General features: G+C 41.7%; 1 protein-coding gene across 1 annotated transcript in view; it reads left to right on the forward strand.

The window, feature by feature from the left end:
• The window catches only part of LOC137623069 (zinc finger protein 470-like), a 31,995-nt gene extending 13,736 nt beyond the window's left edge, over positions 1-18,259 (forward strand). The window contains exons 2-3 of the mRNA XM_068353711.1: positions 9,010-9,745; positions 12,069-18,259. Of these exons, the coding sequence (XP_068209812.1) occupies positions 9,010-9,745; positions 12,069-13,889 (2,557 nt within the window). The 3' untranslated portion in view covers positions 13,890-18,259. The remainder of the gene's footprint in view (positions 1-9,009; positions 9,746-12,068) is intronic.
• The last annotated feature ends 572 nt before the right edge of the window (positions 18,260-18,831 follow it).

The following is an 18,831-nucleotide window of genomic DNA, read 5'->3' on the forward strand; positions in this document are numbered from 1 at the left end:
AGACTTCGGGCCAGCGCTCACCTGTGGCCGTCGATCCCCCGTCCTCCAGCGTTCTCCTGCTCGCCAGCGTGCCCGTATCCTGATGTGCGCCATGCGCGCCCTAGATCTCCTATGCGCCAACGTTCGCCAGTGCGCCCATGATTTTCAGATGTGGGCGCAGGAGGGAAGATACCATCTTCCCCTGCTCGCCAGCGATCTCCTATGCGTCAGCAGACACCGATGCGCCATCAGACCCCTCCTGCTCGCCAACGTTCTCCTGCGCGCCAGCGCGCGCAGTCACCAACGCGCGCCACGCCCGTTCGCCCATCGTAGATATGCGTCCTCGTGCGCGCTCGCGCGCAAGGGAGGTTTCCCCTGCGCTCGCGCGCCCAACACTTTCTCCCTCACAGGCTCAGAAAGATCCTGCGCGTCCACACGCTCGCGAGCAATCGCCTCCATGCGCGCGAACGCTTGCTCAACCTGCTGTGCTCCCTAGGCTTTCTCCAGAATGCGTCACCAATCGCCCACACGCTATATCGCCCCTGCACGATCCATCTCCTGCGCGTCAAGGCACTCCCTCGCCTACGCGCCAACGCGTGCCCTCGCCTGCGCGCCATCACTCGCCAGTGCGCCATCGCTCGCCTGCGCACCCTCGCCATCACCCCTGCGCAAACAATCGCCCGCGACCGCCATCGCGATCCCACACGCGAGGCTGCAGGACCGCGAGCCTTGGTCCCAAGGGGTCAAGAGTGCCAGAGATAAGGTTGAGGACCAGCTCTCCGAGCTTGCCTCCTCCAGCCGTTCCAGCGCCGGCAACAAACTCCTCCCGCCTCTTCGGGTCCATCAGAGGAGGTACTTTGAGATCATGGAGGAGTCTTGTTTAGCTCTTCCATTACACCACTCTGTGGAAGTGATTACCAAGGGAGTCCCTCTAGAGAGACTCACCAGCCGGCAAGTGTCTTTCTCGGCCTCGGAGATCCTCGGTCAGGAGAAGGTAGCGAAGTGTGCCATGCAGGCAACTTCGTGGCTGGATATCTGGCTGGGGTCTCTCGGCATTCTGCTACGATCCGAGGACCTGTCCAAGGAGAGTACTAGGAAGGCCTTGGAGACCTTCCTTCTATCAGGCACACGTACCATCAAGTTTCTAGCCCACCAAGTCACGAACTTGAGCTAATTCCATCTTGAAGCGTCGTGATGTGGTGTCTGAAAGGTTTCACGCGAAGGTCCCCAGCACCGAGGTCAGCAGACTCAGGCATTCCTCCATCTAGGGGAGGAACTTGTTTGAGCCAAAAGATGTGGAACAGGCAGCTGAGAGGTGGAGGAAGTCCAACCAGGACTCTCTCCTACATAGGGCTCTTACATCGAAGCCCTATAAACCACCTCCAGCACCCCAACAACCTCGCACGTCCAAGACAACGAAACCGGCAGTGGCAGCAAAGGCAACGGTGTCGAAGCCCTTTCCTGTCAAGGACAGGAAAGGCAAGAAGTCCTCCGGGGGAGGGAAAAATCCTAGAGGGAGTGGCCTAGGCCGCAAACGCTAGGATTGGCAGTCTCCCCTCATGTCCACCAGTGGGGGGATGCCTACAAAGTTGCGCGATCAGGTGGCAGCAACTCGGGGCCGATGCCTGTACGATTTCTGTAATCAGTCAAGGTTATCGCGTCCCGTTCACAACATCTCTACCTCCCCTGACAGCAGATCCAGTGTCGTTGAGCTCCCTTGCCATGGGATCGGCAAGGGGGCAAGCCCTTCGGGCAGAACTCGAGACCATGTTGAAGAAGGGTGCTCTCCAGGAGGTCGTCAACGGCTCCCCCGGCTTCTTCAGTCGACTCTTTCTTGTAAGGAAGGCGTCTAGAGGCTGGAGACCAGTCATCGACCTCTCAGCCATGAACAGGTTTGTCAAGCAGACCCCGTTCAGTATGGAGACGGCAGACACGGTCAGACTCGCAGTGGGATCCCAAGACTTCATGCATGTGTACACTGGATCTGAAGGACGCGTACTTCAAGATCCCAGTCCATCCGTCTTCAAGGAAGTACTTAAGATTCAGCCTAGACAACAAGATCTACCAGTTCAAGGTGCTGTGTTTTGGTGTCTCCACAGCACCCCAGGTTTTCACCAAAGTGTTCACCCTGATATCATCGTGGGCTCACAGGATTGGCATCCGTCTCCTCTGTTATCTGGACAACTGGCTGATCCTAGCAGACTCGGAGTCGACCCTTCTTTGACACCGAGACAAACTTCGAGACAAACTTCTCGGACTTTGCCAAGGTTTGGGGGATCATGGTAAATCTCGTGACGTCCTCTCTGCTTCCTACTCAAAGACTGGTATATCTAGGCACGATCTTGAACACCAATCTCCACAAAGCCTTCCCATCAGACGACAGGATAGCAAGGCTGAGGAGGGTCGCAAGTCCTTTCTTCAGACGAGACGAACTCTCAGCCCAATCGTGGTTACGTCTTCTCGGTCACCTCTCATCCTTGGCCTGTCTAGTTCCCAATGGTCGCCTCAGAATGAGATCTCTCCAATGGCGACTCAAGTCTCGGTCGAATCAAGGACACCATTCCCCGGACGTCATGGTCCCTATGGGGCCTGCCGAACGGACGGACCTTCAGTGGTGGGTGACAGACGAGAATCTACGAAAGGGAGTGGATCTTCTCGTCCTCCCCCCGGATTTGATGCTGTTCTCGGACACCCAAAAGAAAGGGTGGGGGCCCACGTTCTGAAGCACAGGACCTCAGGCCTGTGGTCAGAATCAGAAAAGTGCCTCCATATAAACCTGGTAGAAATGAAGGCCGTATTCCTGGCCCTTCAACAGTTCCAACAATACCTGGCGGGTCACTCTGTGGTGGTGATGAGCGACAACACCACAGTATTGGCTTACATCAACAAGCAGGGAGGCACCTTTTCGGAGCAGCTATTCCATCTTGCAGTAGAGATACTGGGATGGACCGAAGTCCACTCGATTCCACTATCGGCTCGCTTCATTCCAGGCAAAAGGAATGTGCTCGCCGACAGTCTGAGCAGAACGTCTCAGATAGTGAGTACGGAGTGGTCTTTGGATCGTCTAGTAGCCAACAAAGTCCTGACTTTTTGGGGTTCCCCGACTGTGGATCTGTTCGCTACTGCGTTGAACTTCAAGCTCCCGCTGTACTGCTCCCCAGTCCCGGACCCCAAGGCACTTTGGCAAGATGCCTTTCAACAACGGTGGGACAACATCGCCGTTTACGCCTTTCCCCCATTCTGTCTGATGAGGAGGGTACTCAACAAGACCAAAACATCGGTCAACCTCTCGATGACCCTGATAGCTACGCTATGGCATCACGCGGAATGGTTTCCAGACCTTCTGCAATTCCTGACGGAGGTCCCGAGAGAACTCCCTCCATGATGCGAGCTACTCAAACAACCACACGCCAACATCTTAAACAAAGCCGTAGCTTCGCTTCGGCTTCACGCCTGGAGACTATCCAGCATCTCCTCGCAGAGAGAGGATTTTCGCAACAAGTTGCGGAAAGGATGTCTGGACACCTGCGAAGGTCATCCGCAGGGGTCTACCAGGCAAAGTGGAGAGGTTTCTGTGGTTGGTGTCGTGGAAGGGGTATCTCTCCACTCGATGCCACTGTTCCAGCAATAGCGGAGTTCTTCGCGTATTTGCGAAAAGAAATGCGCCTTTCAGTCTCGGCATTGAAAGGCTATCGCTCAGCCTTAAGTCTCGCCTTTAGGCTCAAAGGAGTGGACATTTCTTCTTCGCTGGAACTTTCCTTACTCATTCGAAGTTATGAACTTACCTGTCCTCAGTCGGAAGTGAGACCTCCTCCATGGAACGTGGTTCGAGTTCTCAGGTCTCTGAAGAGACCTCCCTTCGAACCATTACGCCAGGCTTCAGATCGCCACCTGACTTGGAAGACTTGCGTTGGCTTCGCCCAAACGAGTTGGGGAACTGCATGGCCTCTTGTATGACATCGCCCATTCAAGGGGATGGGGGGAGTTTGTAGCTAAGACTCAGATTCCAGGAGTCCCAGACCCTCGGTTTGACTCTTTCCGGATTTCGAGTCTTCGTTCCTTAACAGATGACCCAGACCATCTCCTACTGTGCCCAGTAAGGAGTCTGAGGCTGTATCTTAAGAGAACAGCTGCAATTCGTTCTCAAGTGCAAGCATTGTTTGTAAGCACTGGGAGGACAAAGAGGAGGGTCACCAAGAATACCATCTCAGCTTGGATTCGTAGGGTAATCCATCATTCCCTGAATCCCGACCCTCCTCCGTCACGTCGCCCTAGAGCACATGATGTCAGGGGCATAGCTACGTCCCTGGCCTTCAAAAAGAACTACTCAGTGACGCAGGTTCTACAAGCAGGGGTATGGAAGCGTCAGACGACCTTCACAGCCCACTACCTGCAAGATGTGACCCACAGGAGGCTCGATACGTTCTCTATCGGCCCTGTGGTGGCTGCACAACAGCTGGTTTAAACCTCAGGCTCCTTAATGAACAAGTAGCAGAGGGTTGAGGGCAATGTTACCCGGTTTTAGTCTGCATGAATGAAAAAGTATGTGTGGCCCATATTCTTTTCTTCATCCTCCCCTCTCTTGGGGAAAGCAGCATCCTGGGTTCTCTGCACAGCAGACCTCAAACCACTGCAGGTAAACCATGTTCCCTTGTGTTCCTAGTATTAAGCTACTACTGTCACGTCCCCGTACCCTGACGAGGTGGTATTGGGAGAGTCCTAGCCTTAGGTTCCGTCTAAAGAACTTCAGGTCAACCTCCTAGGACGAGTCACACTTCATTCCTCCACACACAGCTTATGTAGGCCGCAGCCCTTGCAGAGCAAGGTGCTAGCGAGGCGCAGGGACTCCTTATCGTTGAGTACCAACACACTCAGATACTGAGTCCCCGGGCAAAAAGCCAAAAGCCAGTAAGGCTGGGACTTACCACCCTACCTAAGGGTTGAGTCACCCATATTAAATAGCGTGGTTTGTATTTCAGTTATGGAACAAATGACAAATTGGTAGATAATTTGTATTTTTCCTAACTATACAAAACTTAGCTATTTAATCAAATTTGCCCGCCGGCCCTGTCCCCCGTGAAGTCCTACCTCTAAGCAAAGTGAAGCTCAGCACAGGTGTGTGTGTGGGGGGGGAGTATACTATCCCTCCCTAACCCCCGCTAACTAGCGGTGGGGTAGTAAACCCTCGTTAAAATTCTAATGGCTCGTCGTTTCAGCTACGCCGAAAGTAATTACCCATATTAAATAGCTAAGGTTTGTATAGTTAAGAAAAATACAAATTATATACGAATTTGTCATATTTGCAGACTAGCACTCCTTGGTGTTAATAGGTTGGTTGCGCATGCGTGCTCGCCTATATGACTGCCAGACCTCGCCAGGGAGGTGGAAACCTGTGGCAATACAACGAGGCTCATAAGACAGAACCCTCAGGTTATTGCCGCAAGTGGTGACGCCTGCCATGTGGTTGGAGTCTATGCATGCCACCCTTGTGCCCCCAGGGCATAAAATTTCTCATTAGACATAATCCTGCCCTGTTATTGCTGCAGATAGGGATGCCTACCAATTCTTGTAGCTACCTCACCCCCCCCCCCCCTCCCTCACATCACACAAGTCTTGTTTAACATAAACTTTCAGGGTTATTATCTCGGACTTCTTCTCTCTACGGAACATTCACTTGGTGTTGGCCTCCGACCCATTGCAGTCTCCACCTTACCCCGTCATGCCCTCAGGTCACAACTGTCTCGTGATATATAACCCATTGAGGTTATTGTCTTATGTCTCTACTCCTGACGGGATGGAATCAGCTTGTGCTTATGTTTATGAACGATAGCAAACAATTTGGAGGACTAGTCTTTATCATCCTTTTACAATGAAATATGCTTGCAACCGCATGATTTGAAAGTGATCGACTTGAAATGTTTACTTGTTAAGCTAGCCCAGGGGCATCAGATGAGAGTTGGCATTTTGCTTGAGAGTCAGGCGATCCTTGTTCTTCCCGATTGAACCATCTGACCCTCCAGGGTGTGGCAACAGACACAGTCCCCTGGTGTGGCTGGCTGCCCTACTGACTATATAGTTGGCTGACCAGGTAGCTTGGAAACTGTGAAATTTTTATTGAATACTTGAGCATTTGTTCCAGTTTCAGATTAAATAAATTGAAAAGTTTGGCTAGGTTTCACTTGAAAAGGTTGCTTGTACAATCTGTCTCCCGTTTCCTCGAGTTACAGTATGAATTATAGCATGCCTGATTGCGTTCCTGGGAGTGAAGTCAATGGCACTGGCGTAAAGGCAAGTTGAATCTGGATTGTTTCCACTGGGAAGAGCATCCCTTTCACTCATCTTGCCGGGAGGAGGATGCCACAAAAGCAGGGGATAAGAACAAACCTGTAGGGTCCTATCCTCGGACGGTCCTAATCCTCCATGCGAGGTGACATGTCCTGCTTCTTTGTCGCCTTCTGTTAACTTGACATTCTGTGAGTTTGACCACTGGTTATAACTGGAGGTTATCCTCCAAGGATGTACTGAGTCATCCTTCGAGAATTTATTTGCCAGTACAGGGTGCAAGGCTCAGGCCTACTAGTGTTCACAAGAATGTTCACTCTAGGGATCAATGCCAATGCATCTGCCCTCCATGTCTCGTAGACCAGTGGTTAAACTCTAGCAGACTTGGTGGAGATGTTTCTCCGACACCGAGTGAACTGTTTGGGATTTACCTCATTCTGGATGAAACTGCTAGAATTTATTAGAGCAACCTCCATGAGAACTGGCACATTTAGAAGGGCTAATAACCTTCAGAGAGACAAAGTTCCTCCTTCCAGAAGGGATAAAAACTCAGTGAAGTGGCATGTCCCTTCCTCAAGGGAGGCTTCTTACTTGAGCACCTGAACTTTCGACTTCTTTGGCCCCGGTCAAAGTTGTAGCCTTAGTTCCCACTTGTGGCAGCTGATCCTTTCTGTACTGTATTAACAGGGATTCTACAAACCTACGAATCCAATGGGATTGGAGTGAAAGATAGGCCTGAGTTGGTAGGTACGGATTACCAACTTCCTCAGGAGAATAGACCTCCTCTCTCCTTCCCCACCTTTAGTGCTCAGGGGGGGTGCATTTAAAGAAAGGGATGGGCTTAACTGTCGCGACACATGCCCTCTGAGCTATGTTCTAATACCTATCGGCATTGCCACACAAGTACAGTATTTCTGGATTTAAGCGCAGTGTTGCTAGCTCTTAATCTTCCAGCACTGTAACTCCCTTCTTGGCACACCGTAGTGTTTTATATGAAAGAGGAACAAGACTAGATTGGATTCTCTAAAGTAAATATGTAATCGAGAATCACGCCTAGAATTTTAAATAAGTTGCATATAGATAAAGGAAATACTGTATACGGATGTCCTTGACATACTTTAAATCATACTTTTGAGTTTTGTTAGGGTTCAGCTTCATCAACCCTAATTTTCACATTGCGTTAATTTTAAGAGATTCAGCAAGCAATAGTCCACATTCAGGAAATGGAGTTTATGCAAAGAAGGTAGCATCTGCATATGCAACAAGCTTGTTTTCTAAGGGAGAATACTAGTGTATATAGTATGAATAAGAGTAATAGTCCAAGAACATTAATTCTGAGGAACACCAGATATAGTATCATATTCCTGTAATCACCATGTTGCTCATCAGCAACTACTCTTTGTAATGTATTACAGTACGTAGAAATTCAATAATGATTCTAAGAAAAGATCCATTAACTCCCTTCTGTTCGTTTTAAAAAACTGCTCCTGATTAGTGTGGTTTAAGGCGTTGTCTGCACTGCAGGTGTCATAGCTACATTGGCTCCTTTTGCAGAATCAGTAATATTGGTTCAAGTGTAAGTGTTCAGTGTGATTCTTAGATGAAAGGAAAAATTGGCTGGCCTTTCTTTTCCCTTTAGTCTTCCCCTCTCTTGGGTAACAGCTTCAAAGATCTTGCTAGCTGACTTGATTCTGATGCAGACAATCCCTTTCAGGTTGTGGCTACACTGTACTGGGGTGCAGAAGTGTCTTTTCCCCACTCTCCATACAAGAGGTGTTACGTAACCAGATTTACATTGTGGTTCAAGCTAATTCATCCCATTTTGCCAGGCCTACAACACGCAGGTGTTCGGCTCGGAACAACCTTTGAAGCCAGGTCCGTGGACCTTCTGGTATTTTTAAGTCATGATACGTATGGTGGTGGGATTCTTCTCTCTTTCAGCATCCAAGCTGCATAAGTTCTGAGTATCTGAGTTAAGTTTTCCAGCCATTTGGAAAGGTGACCTTTTGCCTGAGAATGAGTCTTCTACGTAAGGGGCGAGGGTTTGTCTACGTTTGGGAACAAATGACGAATTTTTAGATAGTTTGTATTTTTCCCTAACTATACAAACCTAGGGCCCGTACTCATACTTTCTTGTCAATACCAACCTCCTAGAAAGTCTCAGTTGCTATCATAATGGTTTGTTAATGAGACAGTGGCGGCCGGTTGAACTACCAGTCTGTTGTTGTTACCTCCGCCATCGAAGTTGGAAGGAGGTTATGTTTTCCCCTGTGTGTGTTTGTTTGTTTGTATGTGAGTCACTTCTTGGCTACAATTTTAATTGTAGAGTAATGAAACTTGCATGGATTAACTGTTATTTAAAAAGCTGGAAATAATTAAATTTTGGATGGTCACGGTCAATGTCACAGTCAAGCAAAATGTCAAATTTACAAAATCAGCCATAAAATTGGACATTGTTGTCACAGAGACTTCAAACTTGGTTCATATTTCAGTGTATGAAAATCTAAGCCAATCAATACATGTCAAAGTCAAAGGTCAAAATTGAGAAATAAAGCTACCTCTGCGGAGGTCTGCACTCTACTGAGTGCCCCTCTAGTTCTCCTATGTATTGGACTCAGGTTTGCATAGTTAAGGAAAATACAAATTACCTCCAAATTTTTCATGATTTGAAGAAAATAAAATTTGTGTATGCACTTACTTTTAACCATATTTAGTTTTTTTACTCATACCTGTTTTTTTTTTTTTCAGCTGTGGGTGTGTAAGAAAAATAAAAATGGGTCCAAGAGAGAAAAGGAAGGATGTCACACCTAAGAAACAGTTGAAGATTGATGGGTTCCTGAAACCCATGACAAAATCTTCACAGAAGAGACGGCATGAGGAGGAGCATGATAAACAATCCCCCACAAAGAAATCCAAGGAAATGCAGACTCCGAAAAAAGCATCTGAAAATAATAATGTAAAGGATGCTGCTGCCATCAATAACAACAATAACAACAACAATAATAACAAAGAGAAGTCCCCAGCCAAAAAGAGGGGGAGAGCTGCTATAGAGGAGTCCCCACAACCATTGAAGAAAGAGAATCTTCTGACTCCTAAAAAGGAAGGACAGCTTATAGCCAAGAGTGAAATAGAGACTGTTGATGAAGATTCTGAAAATGTTGACTCTCCTGATGCCCTTTTATTAGATCAGGATGATACTCCCTCCAAAGGGATTAAAGGACGTGTATCTACAGGAGAAGGAGTATTTATTGGTCCAAACATTATTGGTAATTCTGAGGAATTTGGAGGTGAAGTCCCAGACTCAAGTTATGCTGGTGCTGATGACGTGGAATCGGATGTTGGTGCAGATGAGGGTTCTGAAGTGGCATTACTGGATGACTCCCCAAAAGCCTCTCCTAAGTTTGGCACTGGTCTTTCACCCGGCAATTTATCAAGTGAAATGGAATCTAGGATTTTGGCACCCTCCCCAGGACCTACACCAAAGGTAGGTTGATATAGCAGTATGGTGAGCCACACAGTTAAGAATCATGAAGGTTCTATTGGAATTTTCAGACTTTTAGTGGGATTACCTTTTTTCTTTTAGAATAATTCACTGCTGGAAGCCTATTTTCTTGGATGTGGAAAATTGGGCTTGATAAATTATCTTATGCTATTGTTTTTAAGTATGGAATTTTCATAATAAAATGAATAGTATTTACTTGGATGATATATGTAGTCCCATCCATCCTTCCACACAACTGAATTCAAATGTTGGTGGCCAAATGGGGGTTGGGGGGGCAGAATAGGAGGTAGCGGAGTTGTCAATTTGGGAAAAATTTGGGAGGTTTTAGAGAATTTGGTCTAGTGTAATTATCCATTAAAGTATTATTAATAATTTTTTTACGAAAATTCAATTTTTCAGTTATTCTAGGGGTGTTTTATAGTCTTTTATAAATGAAGATTGATAGATAAGTGATCATGTGTGGGAGGTGAATTATTTGTTTGCAGATGATACTGTATTGGTTGCAGACTTGGAGGAGAAACTGGGTCGATTAGGGACAGAATTTGGTAGGGTGTGTAAGAGAAGGAAGTTGAGTTATTGTGGGTAAGAGTAAGGTTATGAGATACATAAGAAGGGAGAGTGATGCTAGATTTAATGTTATGTTGAATCAGTTTAAGTACTTGGGGTTTGTTGTTGCTACAATTGGTTGAGTGGAAACAGATGTACATCAGAGAGTAAATGAAGGATGTAAAGTGTTGGGGCCATTGAAGGGGGTGGTAAAGAATAAAGGGTTAGGAATGAATGTTAAGAGTGTTTTGTATGAGAAAAGGATTGTACTAACTGTATGGTATGGATTGGAATGAAAGTGATAGAGAAACAGAAATTAAATGTGTTTGAGGTGAAGTGTCTGAGGAGTATGGCTGTTTGTCTGTTAGATAGGGTTAGGAATGAAGTAGTGAGGGTGACCATGGGTGTAAGAAATAAATTAGCAGCTAGCGTGGATATGAATGTGTTGAGGTGGTATGGCCATGTAGAGTTTGGAAAATAGTTGTCTGCTGAAGAAGGTGATGAATGGAAGAGTTGATGGGAGAATACAGGAGGAGAGCCGAAGTTTGGGTGGATGGATGGAATGAAGAAAGCTCTAGGTGATAGGAGGATAGATGTGAGAAAGGCAAAAGAACGTGCTAGAAATAGGAGTGAATGGCAAGCTGCTTCCTCCTGTCGCCTTTTTGACCACTGAGGTAGCAGCAGCAGTAGGGGATTCAGCATATGAAGCTTCATTATGGTGGATAACGGGGGATAGGATGGCTGTGGTTTCCTAGCAGTACCAACCAAACTCAGCTGAGTCCCTTGTCAGGCCGGGAGGAGCAAAAAGAAGAAAAGTTCCCTTTATGTTTTTATGTCGGCTACCCCCCAAAATTGGGGGAAGTGCCATGCTAAATAGAAAGAGACATTTTCAACTCGCTCATTTGAGATTAGTGCCATCAGTCCACCTCATTGAGAGCATTGTAGAAAGTACTTTCAAGTATTTGTAGCAATCCTTTGGCCTCCTTGCACCCACATTTTAGCCTTTTTTGCTTGCCATGCGTCCATCTTGGTGCCTCGCCTCTTGATGTATACTTCATATTGAAACTGTATCCCCCACTCATACCTTGTTACCGATTGTCCCTGTGCTTCTTTGCATAAGTTCTAAGATCAATAAATTCATTAATGTTTTCAGCTGAAGCTTTAAATGCAAGCCACAGTTCTTAACTGGGTATGAATATTCCACGTCCAATCAGATTTATTCCACATCTAAAAATGATAACCTTGTGTCTTCAAACAAGTACTTTCACAATCCGTAATTCAACTTTTCTCATCGATATAGTAGCTGAACACCATAGAAAGAGTACTTATCAGTTATATTGAGAAAACTTTCTTTTAGAAGAATAACAGGCTCATCATTTCTATACAACTGTGAATAAATGCAAAAATCACTAAAAATGTAATTCTAGTCTGCTTGATATTTTATATGCGGCTCAGTATGACACATCAGGGACAGCCAGTTTACTGTTAATTTCTTTAAAGTATGATCAGGAGGCCCAAATGGAGGGCTAAATTTCCTTATTGTAACACCTGGGGTATCAAGGAATATTAGGTGTTACTTCATTTATAGTTTTCGTATGGTGTGATTCAGAACTAAAGCCAAAAGTTCCTGAGCTATGGCAATGGGTAAAAGAAATAAAACTATTGTAAAAGATTTTGTTAGTTTTCCCATCAACATATGTCCCTATTGTTAAACTGATTGTAAACAAACTAATTTATATATTTTATTTTCTCATTCTAGGTGCCTAAGAAGCCATTCAAATGCAAGGTATGTGATCAATTGTTTCCAAACAGATATTTTCAAAGGAAACACATGCTCATGGAACATGAAGATCAAGTTTATGAATGTCGAGTGTGCTCATATAACTGTTGCGATCCAGAGAAACTGAAGAATCACATTATAAAAATGCACGTTTCCAAGAAAGAACGCAATGAATCTACCACGTTTGAAGCAGCTCAGTTGGATCTGGATGAACTCATAACAAAGCAAACTCCAAGGAAGGTCATAATGGAAGATGGAGTGGCTCTGGGAAGAGATCCCAGCAGCAAGTTGCGCTTTATATGTGCCATATGCGACAGGATTTACACAAGTAAGTATTCACTTGAACGTCATGTCCGCTGTCACACGGGTGAGAAACCTTACGTTTGCGACGTTTGCAATTTTACCACCAGTTACCGTGAACATATGCAACGTCATATGACTAGTATTCATCTTATTGTGCATTCAACTGAACCAAAGAAAAAGTATGTACCCAAGAAAAAGAAGACTGAAGACAAAAGTGTGTCTGCTGAAGAAACTCCTAGCAATCCTGATGATCCTGATGCCCCTGATGCTCCTAATGCAGCTGAATCTCATAATGGAAGCTTTGAAAGCAATAATTCCTCAGACACTACATCATCTAGCGCTAAGAAAAGACGAAACATCCTTAGAAAGCGGTTTGAATGTGCTGCGTGTGGCCTTCGAGCAACACACAAATCAGATTTGATTGATCATATCAAGGAAAAGCATCCAAATGCACACATAGCATCTCTGGAGAATGGGGATGGGTCAAAAGTCCATCTCATTGTGACAACTTCAAAGAAAACTCCCTCATCTCGGCGTATGATAATCACATGCCCTAATTGTTTTATGATATTCCATGACACATGGAAATACAAGGTACACATGCGGTCACATACTGGCGTTAAACCGTTTGGATGCAGCATGTGTGAATTCAGAGCTACAAGCAAAATGACAGTGCGTGACCATGTTCACCGCAAACACCCAAAAGCCGAGAACCCTAAGATTCTTCTTCGCACTGTTGGTATAGACGGTACAGTGCAGCATGTTGAATTAACTTTCCCACAGCGTGAATTCAAGTGTGACGTGTGCAGCGAGAGCTTCCAAGATAATTATCACATGAAGCAGCATAAGAAGAAGGCTCACCAAGAAGCATTGCCATTTTCTTGTAATGAGTGTGGTCATAGAGAATGGGCACGTGCCAACATCATTATCCACTGTTTACAGACGCACCCAGATTCTGAATTGGAGGGGATGGTACTTCGTAATAATAAACCATTCACTGTTGGACCCCATAAGCTCCCTAAGTGTGATGTATGTGACAAAGTTTTCTCATATCAGTCACAGCTATACTTACATCAGAGACAACATACAGGAGAGCGTAACTTTGTTTGCGATATTTGCAACTATCGCACGAACCATAAACCTGCCCTGCAGAAACACATTGAAAAGCATTTAGCAGGACCTGAGTCTAAAGCAGAGGGAACGTCCAAGAAGGCTACACAAGAAATCTACTTGGTTGAAGTTAAAAAGGAAGGTTCATCAGGAAATGCTAAGAAAGGAGAGAAGAGAAATACTAGAGCTAGAAAAGAAACAGAAAAGGACAAGAAAGTAGTCAAGAAAACTACTGTCAAAGCCAAGAAGGAGACAAAAAAAGCTGGTGATAAGGCTAAGAAAGATGCCAAAAAGGGGAAGAATAGATCTGAATCTCCAAAAACTGAGAAGAAAGAAGCAGCATTGAATGCCGATAAATCGACTGTTGAAGAAGAAGCTGAGAAATAATGTGCCTTATTGACAAGAGCCTAATACAATGTTGTGCCTTACTAAAGGGACCATGAGTCAAGTGTTTTTGCTCTTAAGAAACTTACGAGTCTTCCTGTTAAGTTTTCCTGCCTTTTAGGCTTCAAAGCTTTTGTAGAATATTTGGTGCTTTGGAATTAATTGTTGTAGTATTGTTATCTAAGGAGTTGAATTTGCTAATTATGAGTACATAATACCATGATTTTTTGTTTTTAACTAAGTAGTAGTTTAATTTCACGAGATTAAGAGTTTATTCTTACCATATTTTAGGTATGCAATTGTTAGTTATAAATCTCACAAATTTATCACCGAAGGATGTATGTACTATGAATTTTGGCTTTTTAACTTGTAAGAAGTACATAGTATGATTTCATGAGATTGAAAGGATGCAATTGTTAGATAGAAATCTCAAGAAGTTGAGAGGTCATTTCCTGTACACTTAAGATTTTATATATATAAGAAGGGTAAGCACAATGTACTTTTGATACATTGGATTCTATTATTATAACTATAAATACAGTATTCAGAAATCCATCATTTGAAAAAATGTATTTCCTATTTTTATTTTTTTATATAATTGTTTACTAAATAAGTGACAAAATAACATTTGTCTGCTGATATCACTACAGAGGTAAAAATTAAGGCTTATGACAAATTAGTTACTGACATTGACATTTTGAAAGACGAGAGCTAATATTATATGGCTAGATTACTGCTAAATGGCTGCCTTGTTCCTAGCTATGTTTCATATGTCCCAGATTCCATAAATTGTATCTAAAAGCTAGAGCATTCCAAACCATATTACTCTCAACGTCCATATTCTTAACTAGCCAATTTTTCCATTGAAATGTAGACCAAATTAATATATCGATTATTATTATTATTATTATTATTATTATTATTATTATGATTATTACTAGCCACCAAGCTACAACCCTTATTGGAAAAGCAAGATGCTATAAGCCCAAGGGCTCCAACAGGGAAAAATAGCCCAGTGAGGAAAGGCAATAAGGAAATAAATAAATGATGAGAACAAATTATGCATTCATAACTTGTGTATGAATTCATGGACATGGAAACAAACATTTTAAGGTATTGTATCACTATCTTGTTCAAATACTTCAATGTTATGGAATGACAGCTTCAATGTCCAGATGTATTGCTAGGTGAAGCTTCAGTAGATGTTGGGTAGACCAACATTTTCTCCTTGTTATTCTATTTAAATTTTAAGATGCTATAAATTAAAAAAAATTATTTCTTATACTGTACTCATATTTTTATATGGTATATTAAAATATTTGAGGTGATGTGCTTACCCTTAAATCTTTTTAGATGTTTCTGCTGTGTTGGAAGAAACATACTTTATACAGTATTATAAGTAGAAAAAGATAAGACTTAGGTATATATTATGTGCTGTTAGATCAGATGAGAAATTTTATTTCTTAATAAACGAAGCCATAATAACAATAATATTTACTTACATACAGATTTACAGGAAGGCCTCTTGTTTTACTGTACTTTATGTTAATATTATTTACTTCCATTGTTGACTATTATGATGTAATGACTATTTTTGAAATTGCAATATTTTTGCAAATTTTATGCTAGATGGGAATTTTTTAAGAATGAGTAATTGCATTTGATTTTTATCTTTAATTTATTGGGGCATATCCTTTTTAAATTAGTTTTGGCAGTGCTCCAAGGAGAAACATAGGATTAGAATATAGAATAGCTGTGCATATTGTATGAATATGTTGATTATTATGACAAAGACAATTTTAGTTTCATATAAGGACTATATTAACTAACATATAAGAGCAAAGCCTGGCTTATTTCAGAAATACAGTTTGCTGTACAATACCATCTTTATGGTCCAGTTTTTTTTAGTGCTCTTAAAAGTTGGTACAATAAAATATGATGTATAGATGAGTAATTAATTATTTTTATATACAGTATTGCTTTTAATTCCATAGATTGTCATCTCTATGGGAAACTCAAGATAGATGTTCGTTGCAACACAGATGACTTTTGTGCATAGTACCAGAAAATGTTAATATTGTTTCAGTTACTAGAAACAGACCTGACAATTTACAAATATCTAGCACTTACCCTTCTTAAGTAGGTGTTTGTGGCATTATCGTAAACATTCAAATAGGTGTTTTCAACTATAGAAATTTATTCTTCAAATGTGTTGGAGCACAGTTCGTATTAATTGCAGACATGTTAAAGAAGACTATGCAGCCCTCTTATGGGAAATTACACTACCATATGTAAGCCTTTTTTAGTTGATAATTTGTAATGTTTAATGTAATTGGGTGCCTATTTTTTTGTAGACAGCACCATTAACATCAAATAGTATATTTAAATTGTTAATGTATTGGTTACAGCTACAATGAGATGTGGTTAGGGAAATGTGTAAAAGTTTTCCATCCATTAGTGCCTTTGACATCACTGCCTCTAATGTTCAGTAAGTCGGTAGCAGGGGTACGATTGATACTTGCGCTTTGGTTATTTAAGTATTTTGTGTCTCGTAAGTACTGTACGGTAATGAGGCACTGGATACGTTTCACAGTTTTTAAAGTGTTTCAACGTTATGTCCTGGAGTTTTGGAATGGATTTTCTTCTGTGACATTTATGTTTTGTTTTTAAATTTGAAAATCATGTTGGAGTTTTTAAAGGCCAGTTTTGAAAGCATTGCAAAAATCTTGTAACTCTCATATGTTGAGGTGTTCGATAATTTCAAATACCTCATGTATAAATGTTCCATAGTTTTCTTCATTATGAGGATACTGTAATATTTAACTTTATATTCCTTACTGATGATATAATTTTTCTAGATACTTCTTTCTTTTTTACCCTTTCCATTTCTTTGGTTGTCTTCCATCTTTGAAGAAGTTGTTGCCTTGATTTTTTCCTGATGGTAAAATTATGTTTCTAGGATTGATATTGTACATTTTAGTGCCTTAATGTGGACAGAAAACAAGGTTAATTATTGAAGAATTGTCATGATGGTAGTCTTGTAGGTATTGTCATTAATTTTTGCAGCTTAATACAAACTAGGTAAATCATTTCTTTTACCAATGAACACAAGTTTGACCATAATTAGTAATCATTTACAGTGATTATTCCCAAGTGATTGCTTTATATATTATGTAGTTGATCTACAGCACCAAGAAAGCTTTGTTTGTTTATTTTGGTATCTACAATTGTATTAAATTTGGCAGGGAACTTATATTTCCAGGATATTAGAGATGAAGTCAGCCTTGGTCTCCACCTCATTTGAATTTTATGTTATCTATAATGCTAATGATTGTGGGATCAGAATAATTATAAGCCTAATTTTCCAATGAAATGTGGTTATACTGTAGACATTTTATTGAATTGTTAAAAAGTATGAAAAAAAGAATCTTAGTACCTGTGGCCAATTAGTGTTTGGTAGGATACTGCACATGATTTATAAGGTGCAGTACTTTGGATTTTTTTCTTTTTTAGAACCAGTTGATGAACTACTGTAGTTTGTCAGGTGTACGTTAATCTTTGAATTTTGTGTAGTAATGTCACATGATTTTTGATATGCTAGATATAAGTTTTTGATTGGAAGTCAGTAGAAGTAAACTTCTATGATAATTAGTATGCTTTTTATGTAGATTATAGAGCATTGATCTTGTTTTTAACCTTTACAAAGCAGTATGAAATTTGTTTTATTTCGATTCATAGTCTAAATTCAGTTTTGTTAATGAAAGTTACATTTAAGGTTTGTTAACCTTTTTGTAATGATAGAAAGAATTTTATTTTGTTTCTCTTTTAACCCAAGAGAAAAATCAAATAGCTTATTAAACTGTAATTGTTTTTGGAGTGTAGTGGTTAAATATATGTAATATTTTTACTTTACAGTTTATGTAGGGTGGTGTTTGCCAAGAGTATAGGCTTACTGTATTTTAGATTTATATATACTCAGTATGAATTAGGCTGTTTTATAACAGTGCATGTCCTGTTACTGGCTCCTTTTAGAAGTATTTTACTGGATAAATTAAGACTTTTCATCTTATAAGTAGCGATACAGGGACATGTTTGACAGAATAACATACTGTATATGCCAATCCCAGGAAAAGGTTCATGGGACATGCATTCTTGGAAGGACAGCCTTTGCCTTTATTCTGAATATTAGCTTTTTATTTGTATTTCAATAATGATTTTCTCAATTTTTTGTACAAGTTCCTGAGAAAACCATAATCCCTGGTTTGGTACAAAAACCTTGTTGAATTTCAACTGGATAACAGTTTTTTATCCAAATGTCTTCCCTCTTGATAAAATTTATATATCTTTTATTTCAATAAATACCTTACCTTTGGGATTTTTTTTTTACTTTTTCCCATAGTTGGTTTAAGTAAACTTGTTCAAAGTAAAAGTTTTCTGCATAGCGAAATGCAAGACTATTATTCTTTAAAGAAAGAAGCAAGATTGTATGAATATTGTCTAATTAATAAAACACTATAGGGAGTCATGACACCACTGAATGACAGTCATGATAAAAATCCTTTGAATAAATTGTGTAAAACCATGAACACAAAAATCTGTCCTATTATAATAAGATTGGTAAGTGTAGATCATAAAAGATTATTGAACATGCATCTTTTTGAAAAGTACTCTTGATTGCCTTTGGCCTAGAATTTATGATCCAACCCGTAACATGATACTAAGAGGTATTAAATTAGGATTTGATACCTCTCACTTACTCTTTCTGTCTGTATACTCCTTACTGATTGCAAATTATAACTTTTGCAACTTAAAATTCCTTTTTATTGCTTTTAAAACATGAATGCTTAGCTGATGTGATCGAATGAGGTGAAGGACAAAAGTCAACTAATGTATCCACTATTACCCCCTATAGGGGGATATTTTAGTGTCCCCTAGCCCCCTAGCT

The sequence above is a fragment of the Palaemon carinicauda genome, chromosome 30 (assembly GCF_036898095.1).
Source record: "Palaemon carinicauda isolate YSFRI2023 chromosome 30, ASM3689809v2, whole genome shotgun sequence".
In the NCBI taxonomy this organism is placed as follows: Eukaryota; Metazoa; Arthropoda; class Malacostraca; order Decapoda; family Palaemonidae; genus Palaemon; species Palaemon carinicauda.